Here is a 22,157-nt window from a genome sequence, read left to right on the forward strand (position 1 = left end):
TCTCACCCATTTGAGAGGGAGAAGGAGTCCAGCAAGTAGCAATCCAGCAGAGGGACAGTCCTTCAGCAGCACAGCAGGTCTTCTTCCTGGCAGAGTAGTCACAGGTCCAGAAGTGTACTGAAGTGGTGGCGTCAGAGGTCCAGTACTTATACCCAGCTGGGCCTGTGAAGTGGGAGAGATTTCAAAGACAAGCCTTTGAAGTGCGTAGAAGTCCTGCCCTTCCTGCTATGGTTCCAGACTCACTACAGGGGTTATGCAGCCATGTGTGTGGGGACAGGACACAACCTATTCAGGTGTAAGTGAAGCTGGTTCCAGCTCCTCCCTTCCATTTTCCCAGGATGGCCCATCAAGTCACACCTAAGCCCCCATTCTGTGTGGCTGTCTGTAGAGGGGGGGACACAAAGCTCACCTACCTAAGACAAATGATCAGAGCCTTTCGGCAGGCTACAAATGGCTAAAGTAGGAAAACGCCAACTTGCTAAAAGTGGTATTTTCACAATTGCAAATTAAAACCTGACTTCACCATAAGTTGTGATTTTAAATTGTGATTCCAGAGACACCAGTCTTGGAAGTCTCATCTCTTGGAGCGAACACTTATAAAATGTAACAAGGTAATCCCAATGATATTCTATGGGAGAGACAGACCTTGCAGTAGTGAAAAACGAGTTTTTTTACTACCAAGACATATATGACTTAACAGTACATGTGCTGCTTTTTAAATACATTGCACCCTGCTCCCTGGGTTAGCCACGTCCTACCTTAGGGATGACTTTTATGTATAAAAAGTGAAGGTTTGGGCTTGGCAAATGTTTGTTTTGCCGGGTGACATGGCAATACAAAATAAGTTACAACTTACCTAGAATTCAGCTTCAGAGTTATGTAAAATGACTTCAACAGGACATTCAAATGCTGTAAAGATGTTTTCACAAACATAATATTTCCTTCAAATATTTCTTACTTTCTCAATAATAATTGTAAAACCTTAATGCTATCTATAGTACTACCTAGATGCTCATCTTGTTTTGTGCTTTAGGTTAGGTGGGAAAAAACTTTGTACCTGAGGTGGCTTTAACATACTTGCTGAGCATCCTGTAGCTGTTGCTGGCACCTGTAATATACAAGAACCTGTGATGTGTATAAGAAAGGTTCAATGAGTGTATGTAGGGTAATGCATCCTAAAAGCATGTTTTTAGAATGTGTGATTATCCGTTGTGCTCTGTTCGTAGGTCATCGGATCCTGCATGTAGACCACAAGAAAGGAACACTGTTCGTCACCGTCACCTCTGTGGGATATGTGGACAGAGTCATCCCACAAGTGAGTTAGATATGGGCCTTTTTTCCTATTGTGGATTGCTGGGATGTGTGTTGGTAAAGAGATGTGTGTGATTGTGGGACAAGTGTGACTGTACGGCTCATGATAACTACCAGAAAGAGTGTGAATGAGGGTAGAGTGTGACCACAGGAATTAGTGTGGCTACAGAGAAGTGGGCGCGTTTGGGAACACAGGGCGTGTGAGTACAAGGAAAAGTTGTTTTACAAGTACAATTGTGAGGGCTGGAAGAGAGGACCACAGGGGTGGTTATGACCACAAATAAATGAGTGCCCTAGAAGAGTAACCAGTTGAAGGGTGTCACCACAGCGATGAGTGTGACTCCTAAAAGAGTGAAACACAGTGATAAGTCTGACTGCTGAGAGACCACATGAATAAGTGTTACTATTAAAATAGTGGGACTGCTAGAGTGTCAACACAGGGAAAAGTTGAACAGTGTAGTGCCTTTATGAGTGTGCCCACAGTGATGATTGTGACTGCTCAAAGAGTGAATGTGACCGTAGGAGTTGAACTCTTAGAAGAGTGTGACAACCCCAATAACAGTGGAATCTCAGGGAATTTGAATCTACAGGGACAAGTGTAACTGCTTGAAAAGAGTGTGATCCCAGAGACAAATGTGACTGTAGAAAAGTGTGGCTGAAATAAAACTATTACCTTGAAAAGTATGACAAGTTGAATAGGTGGCTGCTAGAAGAGTGCGTGACTGTGAAAATAGTGTGTGCACAGGGGCAAATTTAACTTGTAGACTGCAGCGTCACGGACTCGCACAGAAAGTGCAAAGCACTGGCTTCAGTATCACTGACACACAAGGAGCAGATACAGGGGGATGGCATCATCAGCAGACAGAGCTGATGCTGGCACATCAATTACAGAGAGAGAAAGCAGTGATCAGTGACCCCCTATAACAAATGTGTTAAGGCAACTAGTACAGACTTTCACTTCATGGTCCTAGGGCATATATGACAAGCTGGTCTGAATTTTAGGTGAATCAGGTTTTGCCCACTGATTGTGGATGGATGGAGAAAACAGGTAATCTTTGGGTGGACAACTGGCACATCTGTCTTGTCACAATCTTTGGTTCAGCTTCGATTTGTGAATCAAAACCTTCCTTTAATTTGCCCTCCAGGAATGGTACCAGAGTCCTATGACCGCGACAGTGGAGCTGTTACTTGTGGATGATGTCAGCGTGATGCCATCGAAAGCCACTATATTCAATCACCCAGACCTGAAGGTACATTAGGGGGGTCTATAGGGTCATTTAAGGCGGCATTTGGACCCAAATGTAAATAACAGATCATTTAAGGGCATTACTGAAGACATCAGAAAAAGATGGACCTGGTACCTTCACTGATAGAAATGGGCTGACATTAGGCTTTGCCTTATTTTAGCTGAGACTTTTCCAGAGCTGGTTTGTTTATGCACTAACCGTTTATTGCAATCTCAAATAATTACAAGTATGGGCCTACAACCGTCTGGCCGGCCGCTAGAGTGGCAGAAGCATATGATATATATACAGAAAAATCTCTTGGCGGTGCAAAAAGGTAGATCAGGAGATATCAATATCGCAGGCCACATAACTCCAAGCCCACAATACGGTTTCCTTTTGTCAAAACACAACAACACAAAAAAACCACACCCGCAAGGCAACCCGCAATCCCAAGTGACCGCACGCGCTCCTTAAGTGGGGGACCCCAACCAATCGCCAAACTCTGAAGAGGGGAATGAGAACAGATCAGGGACTGGGGAACCACGTGCCCGTGGCTGGGGGAGGGGGTCGGCTAGGGGGACGGAGCTGGTGAGGCAGCCGGCAGCAGTGGCGGCTCGCAAATACCCCCGCGATGTTTATGCACTCCTAATGTCTGGTTGTATGTCAGTATGCACAGCACATAAAAGAAGTAGTACCCTAATTTCTGGGCAAGTTGTGGGATGAGCCGTGCACCAGCCAATTTCAAACTATAGAAGGGGACTGCTCACATTCGGGTGAGCCAGAGTATTTTGACGTGTGCGTGTGTGCATGCATGTTTGTGCATGGTTGTGTGGCTGGATCCTACAGCTCACACAGTTCTATTTGCCCGATCTATATGGATTATTCTCACTGAACCAGTGGTGCATAGTAGACAGTGATGGGGGAGATCTCGCTCACACTTTGCAGACAAGTTCTTTCATGTGTCCCTAACCACATGGAAAGGTAACACACAATAATAGTGCCCTTGTGCCTTGTGTCAGTGTTTATCCTTAGTTCCAGCTCAAAACTGCCACCACCATGCATGGTATTTTGTATAGTATTAGACAAGGTTACTTACTCCTTATTGCCACACTAAAAATTGGTTTAAAAAACGAGTCTGCCCACATTGGGTACCTATATTCCATTATTTTATTAAACTGTTAACACAATTACAATTTACAAGGCATATTTTATCATACTAGGATATGCCTGTTAACAGTGTGGAAGACAAAGGGGTATTTGTGGCTTTATTACATTTTCGGTGCATGAAATATGTCTTAAGGGATGCAATATTCTCTGTTGATCAGGAATTTGTACTGCTCCCATTCACAATATTGTTCCACCTTAAGTGGGGAGTTACTTTATAAGCCTTTCCGCTTTTGCTTACATTTTAGGGAGGGGATTGCCCACAATCTCCTCATCCTGCCCACCCTGGTCAAATTGTGGAGGGATTTGTATGTACCCAATCTTGCCCAGTGGTGGATGTGAATATTTGCCACTACGAATGGTGGTGGAATACGTCTCCTCTTAACCCGCCACTAGCACATTGGCAAAGTTCAGGGGGAATATTTTTTTACACAGAGTAAATATTTTCTCCCCATTTCCTCCACTTTGCCTGCGTGCTCAAGGAGAATAATGTGAGATTTGACCTCCCTGCACCTTGGCAATATAATTAGTGATTTAAAAAAAAATAGAATAGAAATTGCTGAGAAGGTGACAGCTGCTAAAGTGTTATATTAACATTCACTGAGACAGCACCAGAGCCGTGGCCAGCTACAGTTCTTCATGGCCAGCACCATATTGTGGGCTGCAGGGCAGCAGGTCAGGTCCTCTGCCCATGCACCCTGTTCAGGGTTGTACAGGGCTGAGCAGTAACTATCCAGAGCAATGTGTAGAAAAATAAATACCTGTTTGTTTGTGAGGTAAACTAAATGATGAGTTCTCATTGAGCCCAGCTGATCACTTCTAAAACACCTTACTCTGATGGCATGAGTAATTATCTATATCACTAATCAATCAATTCAAGAATCAGTTGTAATGGATACAAAAGTGATATGTGTTCAGAATTAGACCAGTGTTGCACAGTAATCAATCCCTCAGTAAGAATGTAGCCTCATTTTTCATATAGTCTTTATAATCACATAACCAGATTGGATGTCTAATCTGTAAACAGATTGACATTTTTATATCTGGTTAGATGCTACTTAACCTGCAAACCTACTTTCCTTCGGATCCTACACCTTCTGTTTTAACTATAACCCACCTTTTAAAGTAAATACTTCAGTGGTCACTTGGGTCTGGGTTTTTTTTCTGAATGGTAATATGTAATGTGTGATTATTAGCCGCTCACTTTTTTTCACCTTAGTTCCTTAATCTAAAGAGGCTAAATTTTTGTTAATTCTCAGGGTCTAAAGGGCCTGGTTTATTCTCTGGTAAACTGACATGATCCGATGATCATCCTCTCAGTCATTCTGTCCTACCTTCTGGCTCTTTAGTCAGCGTCAGAGGAAATTACCTTTCACTAATCTTGCTTAAATTGGGATCCTGTTGGATCACTTGGGACGCTCTGTTCTCCAGGTCCACCTGTAGTACATCACAACATTACTTTAGCACCAAGTTGTGGCTCAGCCTAATATTGGGTCAAATATTTAGGGAGCCTAAGATGGCTCTTTTTACTAATTCATCAGCAGGGCCCTGGTAGCTTTCGAACAGACTTCACTTGGGCCACTTTTCCAAAGAACTGAAATCAGAGTTGTATGTCGATGTATTGAGTGCACAAATATTGTGCTACCACAATGCTGTAGCCAGAATATTGGCTACCAAAATATCGTGCAGGTAAGCATTTAAGGATAAGTAAAGATGAAATATTCTTAACTCCTGAACTTTATACTTGAATATATAGTCATTTTCAAGGTCCATATATGTGGACTTACGTTGAGTAAATCTATTTGTACCTAAAGATACTTCAGTAATTATATTTTTGAAGTCACTATTTTGGATACACTATTTTTATACTTCAGTATTCCTGTTCTATACTAGAAAAGCCTCCTCAAGCTTCATCTTCATCCCAATATTTCACACCAACTGTGTTATAGATGGCGTTTAGTCAGCTCCAGTCTCAACACCAAGGGGCCGATTCCGATTCTGGCCGCAAAACGAACCGACCGACACGGACCCGGACCGAATACCGACCGAAACGGACCAGCGCCGTATGACCCGTGCAGTACGATGAAACGCGAGTGAATTACAACCGACACGTACGGAATACAAGCCGTACGACCGAGCCGTAAGGAAAATAGTGATCCGGCCGGAAAACCGACGCGATTTTCACCGACCGACACGAACCCGGAATCAACCCGACTGACCCGTACCCGCGATGTACGATTAGCGCAGTACGATGCAATGCGTGTAAAACCAGACCGACTCGCACGGAGACCAAGCCGCACGACCGACACGCAAAGACAATCCGGCACACAAGCAATAGAGACCGCCGCGAACGACGCGTACCAAACACAGAAGACAGGCAGCGTGAACGAGGCGGAGAAGCCCGCACGAGACAACAGCAGCGTCCGTTTCCGTCACATGAACGTCTCCTTCATGCCTACAAGACACAAAGGAAAAAACTCAAAAAAGGACCAAACAAGCAATGACTAAGCCAATAAATACCCCCAAAAAATTAATTGGACAAAGACACACCCACAACTCCAACTATATAAAGGACTACAATAACTACCATCATCCCTTGCAAACAGGAGACACAGCCAGCAGCAAACACCAGTACACAGCAACCACAGACACACTCACAACTCATACATCACACAACTCACACACCATCAGCACCTCATACAAAACCACACACACCTACACACAGCAAAACCAACACCAAACCAACATCACTTGCACCCTCACACACACATCCCTCACCACCACCACCCATCACCATGCCTCCAAAGAAGATTCCAAAGTTCACAGATAGTGAGTTAGAAGTGCTGGTAGACGAGATCATCAGAGTAGAGCCACATTTGTTTGGTACATTGGTTCAAAGGACCCCCATCTCACAGAAAACCAAGATGTGGGCGAGGATTGTGAACAAGGTGAACGCACAAGCACCAACGTTGTGCACAAAGGACGATATCCAGAACCGGTGGTATGATGTGCCAGGAGGGTCAAGAAACTCATCGAGAAAGATCACGCCTCGAGTCAGCGCACCGGCGGTGGCCCTCCTGCCAAACCATTCTACTTCAGGACCTGGGAAGAGAAGGTGCGGGACATCCTACCACCAGAGAGCGTCCATGGCCTAACAGACATCCCAGAGACTGGTGAGTACAAAAACAACATACCCAAGATTGTGTGGCAAGGGGACAGTGAAACCATGCACCCCAAGCAAACCTACACTAACCAATAGATAATCAACCCAAGATGTGTATGCCAGTCACACAAACACGATACCTGCCATCTCATAGTGACTGGAGACTGTCATGACATGCACCAACCTACAAACAAATAGAGCAAGCCACTGGCACTAAGTCAAATACATCCAGCCAGAGAGTTTGCCACCACAAACACACCACCTCACAGTGCAACTGACTGTCAGGAAGGAATAGTGGGGGTGCAGGTGAAGTGAGTGTAGACAAAAGCATGATGGGGCCTGTAGTCATAGATAATGCTCCCCCTCCTGATTGGCCCATCAAGACCCCTCTGAAACATGCCCACATCACAGGGAGTGGAGAATGACTGACAAGATGGCTGACACTGGCTCCTGCTGTGGGGAGCACAAGGCCCTGCTAGGGCTTGTGTGCAAATCAGAAGTAGGACACCACTGACTGACATCCTGAAAGACAACTTGCACGCCCTACAATGGAAGCACGTTTCATGATGGGACAGAGGACTGACAGCCCTGACCATACTAATCAGCATGGGAAGACACACTCCCAACACAAACTCCACACAACTCACCGGGTACAATGCATTGACACACACCTCATTGAAATATCAGCAAAAGATACCCCGTACTGGGTGCTGCTGTGTGAAGCACAGGGGCTCACTTGGGACATGTAGCCAAGCAAACACCAGGATTTCACAGTCAGCCATCTTGCCATTGATGTCACACCCCCTCACCGGGAAGCAGAGTGAAGAGGGAGGAAGCATGGGCATGCTGGGAAGGGGGGTGTAGCTAAGAGTATGATGGGACTCACAGTCACAGACAACCTACACCCACCCACATGGCACAGAAAGATCAACCTGAACCATACTCGCCTCACAGGGAGTGGGAAGGGACTGACAAGATGTCTGACACTGGGCTCTGTTGTGGGGAGCACAAGGCCATGCTGGCAAATGGCCAAAAACAAGATCAAACTCTGTCTGTGACAAGCTGGGAAAAAGCAGTGTAGAGGCAGGCATCTGTTTGAAAAGTAGAAAATGTCATGTTTGTGAACCAACGATGCATGTAGAAACATAAATCTCATTGTGTGTCTCTACCAAACACAGGTCGTGCTGGGCACCCAGCGCCAAATGATGAGGATACCCAGTCCCAGACTCTGGTGGACACTGAGCTCTCTGGTCTGACTCTCTCACTGTCCTCTTCGGATGAGCCATCATGCAGCACCAGCAGCAGCAACATCTGCCCCCCCTGTACCCACGCTTCCAGCATCTGGACACCGACAGGGCACCCCCGCCAACACAGACAGACCAAGGACAATCAACACCCACAGCACATGGACACAGGACCCCCCGGAAGCTACAGCCAACACCACCAGCAAAATCACCCAAGGGGTCCCAGTGGCACCTGTGCGTACCGCCGCTGGTCCTGCCCGTGTGGAGAGGGGTGCTGGGAGTGGTGGGAGGCACAGGGCGCTCCTTGCAGAGGGGTCTGGACTGCATGATGACCCCCAACTGGCCAAAGTGTGTAGGTACATGTAATTAATAGTTTTCCTGCTGCTAAAGTGCATTATTGCAAGCTTAAACTATCCAGGCATTGTTAACATGTCAGACTTGCATGTGAGTTTTCATTCCCCATGGTTGCACTACCTGTCTAATTTATTTCCCTTTGTGATGATGACATGTATAACCAATTGTGTGCTGCACAAATCTGGGGCATGTGTGTTAATGTACTTTTCACTTTGTCATCCTCACAGGTTGATGCCCACCAGGGCAGGAGATCTGGCTGACCATCGCCCGGGCTGTTCGTTCTGTGGGGGTCTACAAGCGCCGCATCCGCAACTGCCAGAAGAGGTGGCAGGACTGTCGGGGCTGGACCCGGAGGATAGCTAGAGTCCAGCTGAAGCTGTCACCTCCACGCTGGAGGGGCGGACCCCGGACCCTGACTCCCCACATGCTCCGGATACTGGCGGTGGTCTTCCCGGACCTGGATAGGCAGCTGAAGGCCAGACAGCAGCAGGAAGGGGGTAAGTCCATGCCTGATCTGTGTACTATGTCTGACATGCAAATAGCATAATTTTGTCCGGGTCACACTTCCACATTACGTAGGTCTTGTATTCCCAAAATCAGGTCCCTCATCTGTGTGATGCACCCTCCTCATCTGTTCCACAGGTGTGGCCCCTACAGTCTGTTGCTTGTGTCACTAGGGCACTGTGTCCCTGCAGTCAGCTATGTTTCAGGTACCAGTCAGCATCAGTTCCCCTGACTCTGTTGTGTGTTTCATGTGTGGTTCAATTGTTTACACAATGCCTGAGATCTGACATGTGAACTGTGTGTGCCCTTGAGATGTGTACCAATTGCTGGTCTGACTCGCAACATCATTCTGGGGTATTCAAAACAAAACCATGCAGCAGGGGCCTCCAATTTTTGCAGCTTTGACCATGATGACAATTACCTTTTGGTCACTGTGTTGAGGGGGGTTTGGTCCCCATCACCACAATGCTTGACATCTGCTGCATTTTGTGAGCCCCCACTTAACTTCTGCTGTACACAGTGAAGGGGTGTTCTTTTTACATTGCCACAGTGCTATGGTGATGCTTGCCTTGTGTATGTCACACTCATGTGTTGGTCACACATGTGCTGTTACTTACATTTTATGCTCATAGCCATAATCACTGTTGTGGGCATTTGTCACAGACTACACACTGTTGTCATGATGTCATGGGGGATGTATTTTGCGGACATACCTGATGTTTGCATATGCTGGATGTGTTGCGCATCACCCATCCTATGGCTGGGGGTGGCAGGGGTGATGGGCAACATAGTCCCTATGGGTGGGGTTGACAGTAGTGATGAGCAACAGGTCCCCTGTGAGTGGGGGTGGGCGGGGTGATGGGCAACATAGTCCCTGTGAGTGGGGGTGGCAGGGGTGATGGGCAACATAAGCACTATGGGTGTGGGTGGCAGGGGTGATGGGCAACATAAGCACTATGGGTGTGGGTGGCAGGGGTGATGGGCAACATAAGCACTATGGGTGGGGGTGGCAGGGGTGATGGTCAACATAGTCCCTATGGGTGGGGGTGGCAGTAGTGATGAGCAACAGGTCCCCTGTGAGTGGGGGTGGCAGGGGTGCTGGGCAACATAGTCCCTGTGAGTGGGGGTGGCAGGGGTGATGGGCAACAGGTCCCCTGTGAGTGGTGGTGGCAGGGGTGATGGGCAACATAAGCCCTGTGAGTGGGGGTGGCAGGGGTGATGGGCAACATAGTCCCTATGGGTGGGGGTGGCAGTAGTGATGAGCAACAGGTCCCCTGTGAGTGGGGGTGGCAGGGGTGATGGGCAACATAGTCCCTGTGAGTGGGGGTGGCGGGGGTGATGGGCAACATAGTCCCTGTGAGTGGGGGTGGCAGGGGTGATGGTCAACATAAGCACTATGGGTGTGGGTGGCAGGGGTGATGGGCAACATAAGCACTATGGGTGTGGGTGGCAGGGGTGATGGGCAACATAAGCACTATGGGTGGGGGTGGCAGGGGTGATGGTCAACATAAGCACTATGGGTGTGGGTGGCAGGGGTGATGGGCAACATAAGCACTATGGGTGTGGGTGGCAGGGATGATGGGCAACATACGCACTATGGGTGTGGGTGGCAGGGGTGATGGGCAACATAAGCACTATGGGTGGGGGTGGCAGGGGTGATGGTCAACATAAGCACTATGGGTGTGGGTGGCAGGGATGATGGGCAACATACGCACTATGGGTGTGGGTGGCAGGGGTGATGGGCAACATAAGCACTATGGGTGGGGGTGGCAGGGGTGATGGTCAACATAGTCCCTATGGGTGGGGGTGGGGGTGGCAGTAGTGATGAGCAACAGGTCCCCTGTGAGTGGGGGTGGCAGGGGTGCTGGGCAACATAGTCCCTGTGAGTGGGGGTGGCAGGGGTGATGGGCAACAGGTCCCCTGTGAGTGGTGATGGCAGGGGTGATGGGCAACATAAGCCCTGTGGGTGGGGGTGGCAGGGGTGATTGGCAACAGGTCCCCTGTGAGTGGGGGTGGCAGGGGTGATGGGCAACATAGTCCCTATGGGTGGGGGTGGCAGTAGTGATGAGCAACAGGTCCCCTGTGAGTGGGGGTGGCAGGGGTGATGGGCAACATAGTCCCTGTGAGTGGGGGTGGCGGGGGTGATGGGCAACATAGTCCCTGTGAGTGGGGGTGGCAGGGGTGATGGTCAACATAAGCACTATGGGTGTGGGTGGCAGGGGTGATGGGCAACATAAGCACTATGGGTGTGGGTGGCAGGGGTGATGGGTAACATACGCACTATGGGTGTGGGTGGCAGGGGTGATGGGCACTATGGGTGTGGATGGCAGGGGTGATGGGCAACATAGTCCCTATGGGTGGGGGTGGCAGTAGTGATGAGCAACAGGTCCCCTGTGAGTGGGGGTGGCAGGGGTGATGGGCAACATAGTCCCTGTGAGTGGGGGTGGCAGGGGTGATGGGCAACAGGTCCCCTGTGAGTGGGGTGGCAGGGGTGATGGGCAACATAAGCACTATGGGTGCGGGTGGCAGGGGTGATGGACAACATAAGCCCTGTGAGTGGGGGTGGCAGGGGTGATGGGCAACATAAGCACTATGGGTGTGGGTGGCAGGGGTGATGGGCAACATAAGCCCTGTGAGTGTGGGTGGCAGGGGTGATGGACAACATAAGCACTATGGGTGGTGGTAGCAGAGGTGATGGGCAACATTGTCCCTATGGGTGGGGGTGGCAGTAGTGATGAGCAACAGGTCCCCTGTGAATGGGGTGGCAGGGGTGATGGGCAACATAGTCCCTGTGAGTGGGGGTGGCAGGGGTAATGGGCAACAGGTCCCCTGTGAGTGGGGGTGGCAGGGGTGATGGGCAACATAGTCCCTGTGAGTGGGGGTGGCAGGGGTGATGGGCAGCATAGTCCCTGTGAGTGGGGGTTGCAGGGGTGTTGGGTAACATAAGCACTATGGGTGTGGGTGGCAGGGGTGATGGGCAACATAAGCACTATGGGTGTGGGTGGCAGGGGTGATGGGCAACATAGTCCCTATGGGTGGGGGTGGCAGTAGTGATGAGCAACAGGTCCCCTGTGAGTGGGGGTGGCAGGGGTGATGGGCAACATAGTCCCTGTGAGTGAGGGTGGCAGGGGTGATTGGTAACATAAGCACTATGGGTGTGGGTGGCAGGGGTGATGGGCAACATAAGCACTATGGGTGTGGGTGGCAGGGGTGATGGGCAACATAGCCCCTTTGGGTGGGGGTGGCAGTAATGATGAGCAACAGGTCCCCTGTGAGTGGGGGTGGCATGGGTGATGGGCAACATAGTCCCTGTGAGTGAGGGTGGCAGGGGTGATGGGCAACAAGTCCCCTGTGAGTGGGGGTGGCAGTTGTGATGGGCAACATAATCCCTGTGAGTGGGCGTGGCAGGGGTGATGGGCAACATAGTCCCTATGGGTGGGGGTGGCAGGGGTGCTGGCCATGCAACCCCTATGGTGGCCTGTTGTTAGTGGCCAGGATATGGATCCCCTGTGTGTGTGTGTGTGCCATTTTGCGGGTATGTGTCGTTTGTTTATGTGGTAGGTGTCTGACTTACCGCCTGCGCCGTCGGTCCCTGATCTGGTCATAGATGTAGAGTACTGGTATGACCTGCGCGATGGGATTCATGTTGTGTTTGTGTCGTACACGCTGCTTGTTGCTCCGTCTCGTTCCCGCTGCAAGCTGGTCCATCTCGTAGCCGTGTATTGATTTGTGGCGCGAATCGTAGGTGATATGCTTGTTTTCCGGATGCTGTGACATGCCGTACGTGACGACCCGTCCGGCACGTAGGTAGTACGCATCGTACTTGTCATGCCGGAAGCTGCTATGGATACTGCTTCCGGGCGACACGGTTCCTCTTTATGAGTTACGGCTCGGACGGAGAATGGGGCTTGATTCACAGCCTACGTGTCGGTCGTGTTTTTGGCAGTGATGCGCATCGTACTTCCTATACAGGATGGACCGGCTCCGGGTACGTGTCGGTCGCACGGTAAGGCTACGGACAGCTGTCCGACCGGCCATCGGAATCGGCCCCATAGTGCTTGCTTCACAGGCGTACTGCAAATTCTTATTGGCACTAGAATGTTCCTGAGTGAAACCAAGCATTGTGTTCTAAAAAATAATACCTTTGAGCTTAGGCCAGTGGCAAGTGACGGAAATGCCTGACTAGCCTTGTCCCTCTTACCCTCCACCCACAAATGGCATTATCCATTACAACACATATAGTCAACCCTTAACCTTGTATAAGGGCCTAGCTAGTGCATCATACTGCTAAGGGACATGTGACAGATGCTCCGATGTATCAGTCACAATTACAGTGCTCACATCCAGGCTGCTGATAGCTTCCCCAGACATCCTTTCGCATTTCTTAGCCACACAGAAGAGGCTGGGAAAGGTACCCGCTGGCATGGTAGCACCATGCATGACGACTGGGCACCCATCAGCTAGATCTGAGAGTATGTGTTTTTCCTAAAACAAATTGCAATTTGGGTGACGACTGCTGATCTGATGAGTTTGCCTAGGAGATGGGTTGGGAAATTGGTAAATATATGGCTATTTCTGTTTTTGTGGATAGCTTAGTGCCACAGTTTGAGGTCTTTGGAAAGCTGCTCCTGGCTAAGTAGGTGTTTGCAATCACTTTGGCAAGGTTGGTAGCAGTTGTGATGAGCACAATAAGTGCTTGAATAACTGAAATTGCAAGGCTTTTCTTAGGGGTCTTGCACTCTTGATGATAAGTTGATGGAAGGATTCTTGATTGTGGTACCTAGTTGTTAGGGGAGCCCAGTTTGTCTTCAAGAGTGTTATGTGATTTACACTATAGGAAAGCAGTCAATCTATTTATAGATGTGCAAGGCTACCTATATGAAGGCGTGAGACTATTGACAGTGTTTTTAATAGCAGTGCAAGAGAGCCTGTTTAGGAATGCTGATAACTATTACTGAGAACTTGGAGAAGACTTGTTATTTATCTTATAGGAACACATATAATTATTTTTTAGAACTAAAAGCAAGGAGGTGTGATCGGTTCTTAAGACATGTTAGGGAAATAGTGTATAAAAAGAAAAAGCAACTGCCTAAAGATATAATAAAGTCAAATGTTTATTTAATCTGAGCGCAAATAACTTCTTCGCACCATATTAGATTGTTTTGCACTCCATAGTAAGAAGCTTAGATCAAGGAAAGCTGTTTACTAAGAAATACTGTCTTCCCTGTTGAAGGGGCGTAGAAGAGATTAAGGGCCATATGTAGGTAGCCCAATACCGGTCGGTAACGGCCGATTTTTGGTAAAAATCACGTTACCGACCGGTATTCAGGCTTTCTGTATGTAGGGGGGACATTTCAGGATTCGGTAATTTACCGAATCGGTAAAATTACCGAATCGGTAATTTTACCGATTCGGTAAATACCGAATCCTGAAATGAGATGTAGGGGGAGTGTTTGGGTGTTGTGTGGATTCGTTATTTACCACCAACTGAAAGTTGGTGGTAAATGACGAATGTCTTAGTTAATGCATTATTTGGCCCTTAGATGTGTGCAATGTGGCAGACACACATGCCCTTAGGGCATGTATGTGTGCCACATGTGCACACATGCAGGAATCAGGGGTGCAACAGGGTGTAAATGTGACACCCTGCCACCCTTGATTGTGCTCCCCCCATTACCGAATTGGTATTTACCGATTCGGTAATGGTAACTGGCTTCCCATTGATTCCTATGGGCCTCCTGGCCCATAGGAATCAATGAGATACAAGTTACCATTACCGAATCGGTAAATACCGATTCTAAAATACCGACACTTACCGAATCGGTATTTTTTTACCTACATTACATTTACCGATTCATACATACCGAATCGGTAAAATTTGGTATTTAAGATTTGGTAAATGTAATTTACCTACATAAGGCCCTAAATGTATGTATGTAAAGATATCATTGTAGTAGGAACCCAGCTAGGAAACAGAGCACTGAACTATGGATGAGAGCCTGTGCAGTAATTCCAGGAGACAGATAACAAGCACGCGTGTGGGAGGATAGTCTTCCTTGAAGAGATGAGTATTTGGCATCTTTCCGAGAGAGGAGAGACAGAGCACTTACTTTATAGTAAGCCAAACATGTTCGCATTCATGTACACACATGTAGAAAGACCTAATTCAAGAGTTCTTTGCAGGGAAGCCAGTAAGGGTTAATTAATTTCGGCCTTTGTATTAGGACAGTGCACATCGACGCACATCCATATTGAACTGTAGGTTTTGCTCTTTCTGGGGTCCAGACGCATCACACAGGCCTCTTGGGCACTGCTTGGATTGAAATCCTCACTCTGTGTTTCCCTGTATATATGCCCATTCACATTCTAGGGCTAACTTTCCATAGACACGTGCACTTCAGACAGACCTGTTTTGAACATTCCTGACTTTCATTAATATATAGCCCAGCCCTGTCCCGGTGTCTTTTGCCGTGAGGTACATACATGACATACATTTATCTTTTAAGGGATTCCTTCTATTGGATCCATGGTAGTTAACCGATTTTACCAGTAACCCCACTAAAAAATGTGTTCTACTGAAACCCTTTTGGCAAATTGTTCTTGTTTATTTTTAACTGAACAAAATCCGCCCTATTTTTTAAACCGTACTCCACATATTCTTACTTTAATGGACCTTTAATGGAGGTGGCCAGGGACTACCACACCACACCGATCAGACATTTCCCAACACTCTGTATCCACCTTTTTAATTTGTCTGTGGAGTGAAATCTTGTTGACTATTCTAATCTAGCCTCATGTTCTAGTGTGAACGTATGTAAGGAGTTATAAAGAATATCTGCTTTAAAGAAGTACCAAATTTAAGAAACTTCTTTGGTATAATCGCTACAGTCAGCATTTTCACTGATAATACATTTTTACCTGTAACAAATCCGCTGAAATGAAATCCTTTAAGAGCATGCATTTTACTCACTGTCTGCCAAATGAACATTAGCCCTAATCCTGACTGTTTTCCTATCCCTGACTGTAATCCTAATTCTTTTCCAAACCCATTTTCTAACTCTTAATATAGAGTAACTTACATTTCAACCCTAACCATTAGTAGAATCCCAACTTTAAACAAACCGCACTGAAATGCTGATAAACATGATCGAGCTTATCTTGGACAACAATGTTTTTCTGTTTAAAGAGAAGTGGTACAGACAAAAACAAGAGGTTGCCATGGGCTCCAGATTCTCTCCCTCGTATGCCAACCTTGTCATGGGTTGGTTCGAGGAGATGAGAATCTGGGGTCCTATGGGCACCGAATGGAATGACTCCATCCCATATTGGGGAAGGTATATTGATGATTGCCTGATGCGGATGTGCACCACAAATACACTACTGGGGTTTTTTGAATACCTAAACAGCAATGAATACAACATAAAATTTACTTTTGAATTCAGTACGAGTAAAATCACTTTCCTGGATGTAGAACTAAATATCAGGAAAAATAAGATTCACAGCAGACTTTTGTTTAAAAAACTGCTTGTAACGCATTGCTACATGCATCTAGCGCACATCCTGCACACCAGTTTAGGGCCATCCCCTTTGGATAACTAATTTGAGCAAGACACAATTGTAGTCATGATCCCGAATTTGAGGAATGCATGAAAGGAATGATGGCCCGCTTCCAGAGAAGGGGTTATGATAAAAACACCCTTGCTAAAGTTGAACAGAGAATACACAAAATAAAGAGACAAGACACATTGAGAGAGCATACCAAGGCTGCCAAAAGAGATGAGAAAATATGCAAGGTGACGAATTACAACACCTGGTACTAGTGCGTAGTTTGAACAGGAATTGGCATGTCTTGAAAGCAGATAAATCCCTATGTGGTTCTATTACAGACAGACCTGACATCACCTATCAAAGAGGGGTATCCCTTAGAAATGTACTAAGCCCTGATCCAGCGGATTACCAGCTTGGGTTAATCACACACCATATACTCACCTGGGCCCATAAACATTCATACAATAAGCTAGTAGTACTGCCTTAGTCAATTTTTGTTTTACATGCAAGATTTTTTTATCTTTACCCAAATCTCACCATTCCAATCTCCTTGTCAATAAATTTCCTCTAGTCAATGAATCTAGTAGCTAGTAGAATAAGTAAAATTAATATTTAAGGTTTTCTCCAATAATCACAGACTCAAAGAGTTTTAAAGGTTTTATCTAATCAAAATTTTGTGAGTCAAGTATCAAATACATGTTATTATCGGGTTCATCGAAGAAAGAAATCAAGTTTAGTTCAATATAAGTCTCATTAAAAATTTGTGATGACAGTACCTGAAGAGGGAGAAAAACAGAGAGCAGGTACAAGGACAGACATCACAGAATTATATTTACCTAAGATGATAGATGAACCCAACTCCTCATTGATGGGCCCGATGAAGTCCAGCGGGACAGGTGGAAGACAAGGATCAGGACAAGTTCAGGCCGGGAAGGTGACCTCTTCTAAGTGCAACGCCAGTGTCGCACCCCTCTCTAGCACTACTCTCTTCGATATTTCTTCCGCGACTCCCCTTCCAGATGATTGGATTATCTATCAGTATTTCGGTCTCTCGAGCAGGATCTATGGCATCTGCAGGGTCTGAGACAGCATCTCTGACAGAGTCTGTGGCAGCATCTGTGTCGGGTCTGTGACAGGTCGGAATGACGGGTCTGACTGACTCTTACTAACTTACCTCAATTATACTATTCTGTGTTCGGGTACCACCCCCCAAATGTTTCAATATCGTGAGTCCCCTATTTCTGATTGGACAGGGCAAGGAGGTGAGTTCATCACACCATGCTAAATGTAATATTTAACTTTAGGTTCGTTGTTCAATATTCCCGCCCCTTAATTTACTTTCCCAAAGCTTTATTCCCACCCTTATTTCACATTATGCACAATACATTGTATGCAAAAATTGTAATTTCTTCTTCCTCTGTTCGGGTCAATGGGTTAAGTTCTCATGTGTTCTTGCCAGCTTGACCTTGGCTGGGTTTCAATGGTGTCATCATAGATCCGGGCAGGGTTTAGTGCGCGTGCGTACAGATCAGGTGGGGTAGGCATTTCAGTCACCCTCCAAGGCCCAAATACGAACTAATAATAAAGTCAGAAAAAGACATGTTAGAATAAGAAAATAAATGAATTCACTGTATACCACGTATCTCTACTGTATCCTCATTTACTTATATAAATCTTTCACATTAGTATTTAGTAGAATTTATGAGGTTTAGTTCAAGCAGTAGCATGCGCATTAGCATGTGATTTTTAAGCGGCCATTTTAGAAGCTATTGCGCAGCTGCAAAGGTTTCCCTCCAAGTATAGAAAAAGTCATACTACGTAGATGCAGTAGACGCATGCACAGTGAAATTCCCGCGTTTTGTCGGGCATTTTAAGACACTGTGGTTATTGGTTAGTAATACACATAGGAAAGCTTCCTCTAGATACGATATATTGTGTGTAATGGAATTATTAGTATTCACAAACAGATTGATTACGGTATTGTACATTATTTTGAGAGGATTGCATCCAAGCAAGTTTCTTATTTATGAAACCTTGCTCCATCATTCGCCTCTCTGATGGCATTTTATGCTATCACCAATTTCTATTACTAATTCAGATCCCAACTTTAGCACGTTTCCATTTCGATTTCTTCTTCAACTCTTTCATTTCTTTCTTTTTCCCTTTTGTTTTGTAAACCACTTATTCTTTTGTAAAAATCTTCCTTTATTTCCTCCAGCTGTATTTCTTCGTATTTTCTCTTCTTTCCCTTTTCATTCACTCCATACACCTTTCTTTTCTTGCAACATTTGTTCCAGAACATAATTGCTAAAACTAATTATGTTATTCACATTATTGGCATTAATATTTGACCTAAAATACCTTTACCTATTTTAGAAAACCAACTACCTATAGTAGAAATGCTATTTGTTAATTTCTTCCATACACTGTCAACTTCCAGTGGTTTCAAATCTTCTTCTAATTTTGAATATTTTTAATATATCCTCCAATTTCAACACTTTTATCAGGAATGTAAGTGCAACAATGTTGCATTTTCAGCACTTTACAGACTCAGGCCTTTTTTGCCAATAATATATCAAGAGCAAGTCGATTTTGCTAAATCATAGATCTGATCGCAACCAATTCTGTATTGATCATCAAGAACCCTCCAGCAGTGTCAGTAGATAACCGACCCACTACTGTAGACAATTGACACATTTTGCGAGAATTCAGAATTACTCCCACTGAAGGTATAAATGCACAGAAAATGTAACCTACTATTTCAGAAAAACTAGCTTTTTTTATACGTGTTAGTTCTTTTGTGTCTTCATTGCTTCCAGCGATTCTTTTCATATGATACACTTTTGGAAAAATTATTCCAAAATAGCAACTCCCGTACCAATGATCAGGCAATCTGAAATAAGTTTTATTGCCACATACATAATAAATTCCAGGAAATACTGGATCTGTTCCACCTTTTAGTCCCCATCCCCCAATAATCATGAAATTATGCTCACATTCACTGGAACCAATAAACACATTGTTATATTCTGTCTTTAATCTATGGAGGCAGATCTTCCCTTTCTTTTCAAAGTCAAGGGACATAGCAGCTTGAGTCTTGCCAGTTTTATAAATTTCATCTAGCCCACTGAGCTATCTGTGGTTTCGGTTCAGAAGCCCTTCTCTGGAAGTCCTGTCTCCTTTGCTCAACTAAATTCAAAAATATATTTTCTTCTTTGTGTAATTTACATGTTAAATTGCGCTTATGTGCTTCAGCTATATCTATTGCTTTCATAGTTAGAAAATATTCACCCATGAATTGTGAGTCTCTAGTACTAAGGACAGGGTTCATATTCTTTCGTATAGGAACCTCGGAAAAAATCACGTCTACATTAGAATAATAATATTGTAGTTTTCCTGTTCTATAAAATAAACTTGCTAAAACACTACAAGAGATACCATATGTTAATGGAATATGATGATATGTCACACCTTCTGCTACTGATGCTGGTAACTTCATACACACATAACTTCCATAGTGTCCACGTATTGCACTATTAATTTTGTAAATACATTTAAAGCCATGTCATTGTCTGACACTGTGTGTGATAGGTCTAACTCATCTGGTGCTTCTAGATCTACTTTGTCTCGTCTTGTCTTATTCTCATCTGGTTCTTCTAAGGCTACCCTATTTCTTTTACTGTTAGCTACTGTCTCATGTGTGTGCGTGTTATTCTTTTCTAATGTATCCATTATATAAGGAATGGCAACTTTTAGTGCTAACCAAATTACAAGTACTAAAAATATGCTACCTATACATTTTCTACAACATTTCTTTACACAATTTCGTTTCGGTTTTCCAGCAGCTCTAGTGTCAGCCATTTTCTTTGGGATAAGAAGATTTTCTCTTCTTCAATTTGGAATTCTTAATCTGCAATGGTATCTTTGGGTAAACAATTTTTCTTTCAGGCTGGTCTCACTTCTTGGTCAATTTGCTCTGCATTTAATTCTTCATCTCTTCCTTCATTCATTTCCAGATTCTCAAAGTCTTCAAGAATAACGTACGTCCATTCAGGAACTTTGAATTTAGTGTTCAGTCTTTTCAATCTTGGGCTTCATCGTTTGGGGTTTTCAGTTGATTGTTCATTCTGACTGGATACCTCGTTTACTTGGTCCTGTTCCTCATTTATTGTTTCGAGTCGGTATCTCACTCTCTTGATAACACTAGGCCGATTATCACCTTTTCTGATTCTTTTGGCTTGCACTGCACTTTCACTTTCTTCAAGTGTTCTTTTGTTTTCATTGGTTTGTGGCACAATTTGGTTATTTTTGTCTTCAGAATTTCTCTCTATCTGACATTGTCCAGAGCTTATTGCCTTAGTATCATCTGCCTAGATGCGTTCTTCTTCCCTAATCTGACCCTGTTCAGGTTTTATATCAATTTGTTTTTCTTCTTTTTCTCCTTGAACTTGTTTTTCTTTTCCTGTCTGGTCCTGATCAGGTCTTACTGCACTTTGGCTTTCTGCCGCCTGAACGCGTTCTTCTAAGCCTATCTGTCCCTCCTCAGACTCAGGAGCTGTGGTTTCAGTTTCTTCTGTCTGAGTAGATTGTTCTCTCCTTGACTGGTCATGTTCAGGTTCCCTAACTGTTGTATTTTCACTCTCCTAAGCGTGTTCTTCTGCTCCTATCTGGTCCTCACTCTTTTCCTGACTAACTAATCTGGTTTGGCTTCTTGTTCTTGCAATTACTTCAGGTATTTCTACTATTGGGGTCCAATCATCCTGACTCGTGCTCGGTTGTTCTTGGTCAGCTACTTCAGGATCTATTATTCTGGATCCTTCAGCTGTACAACCTTCAGCATCCCCAACTGCTTGAGTCAGTTGAGGTCCCTCTTCGTCAGGTGCTGGTACTCTTTTAGTATGGCTTGCATGAATCCAATCAGGCAAACCCGCACATTTTACTGCTGTCGTTGTGACCAATATAACCTAATGTGGTTTTTCCCACCTTGGTGCTAGGCACGATTCTCGAGTGTGATTCTTCACAACTACCCAGTCGCCGGGGCTCAGACCATGCGCTTGGTTCGGCTGCCTGGCGACTGAGTCTTCTCCAACCTGGTGAGAGATAGAACGCACTTGGTCAGCCAACTCTTTACAATGCTCTAGCACCAAATCATCAGTTATATTCAACAGCTCGTGTCCTGGTATGCATGCTTGTCTCATTGCTCTTGCCATGAGTATTTCATGGGGACTCAATCCGGTATTCTTGTCTGGAATACGTCTGAGTCCCATCAGAGGTAAAGCATCAGGCCACTCCAGTGGGGTGGATGCACACACTTTCCCAATCTTGACTTAATTGTGCCATTCACTTATTCTACCACTCCAGAAGACTCTGGTCGGTATACGCAGTGCAGCTTTTGTTCAGTTTTAAATGCTTCACAAATTAATCAAATTAATCAAATTATTTCATTATTAAAATGAGACCCTCTATCTGATTCAATAGTTCCTGGAAAACCGAATCTAGGAATGAGTTCTCTCAATAGAAGTTTGGCCACTGTCAAGCTGTCATTTCTTCGGGTTGGGTATGCTTCCACCCACTTTGAAAATAAACAAACTATTACAAGTACATATTTCAATCCTCGACAAACAGGCAACTGAATGAAATCTA

General features: G+C 45.4%; 1 protein-coding gene across 1 annotated transcript in view; it reads left to right on the top strand.

Moving 5' to 3' along the window:
* The window catches only part of NUP210L (nucleoporin 210 like), a 358,615-nt gene that overhangs the window by 111,725 nt on the left and 224,733 nt on the right, over positions 1-22,157 (top strand). Inside the window, exons 18-19 of the mRNA XM_085637033.1 lie at positions 1,227-1,315; positions 2,457-2,561. Coding sequence (XP_085493159.1) covers positions 1,227-1,315; positions 2,457-2,561 — 194 coding nt within the window. The remainder of the gene's footprint in view (positions 1-1,226; positions 1,316-2,456; positions 2,562-22,157) is intronic.

Source organism: Triturus cristatus, chromosome 12, assembly GCF_964204655.1.
Source record: "Triturus cristatus chromosome 12, aTriCri1.1, whole genome shotgun sequence".
Classification (NCBI taxonomy): domain Eukaryota; kingdom Metazoa; phylum Chordata; class Amphibia; order Caudata; family Salamandridae; genus Triturus; species Triturus cristatus.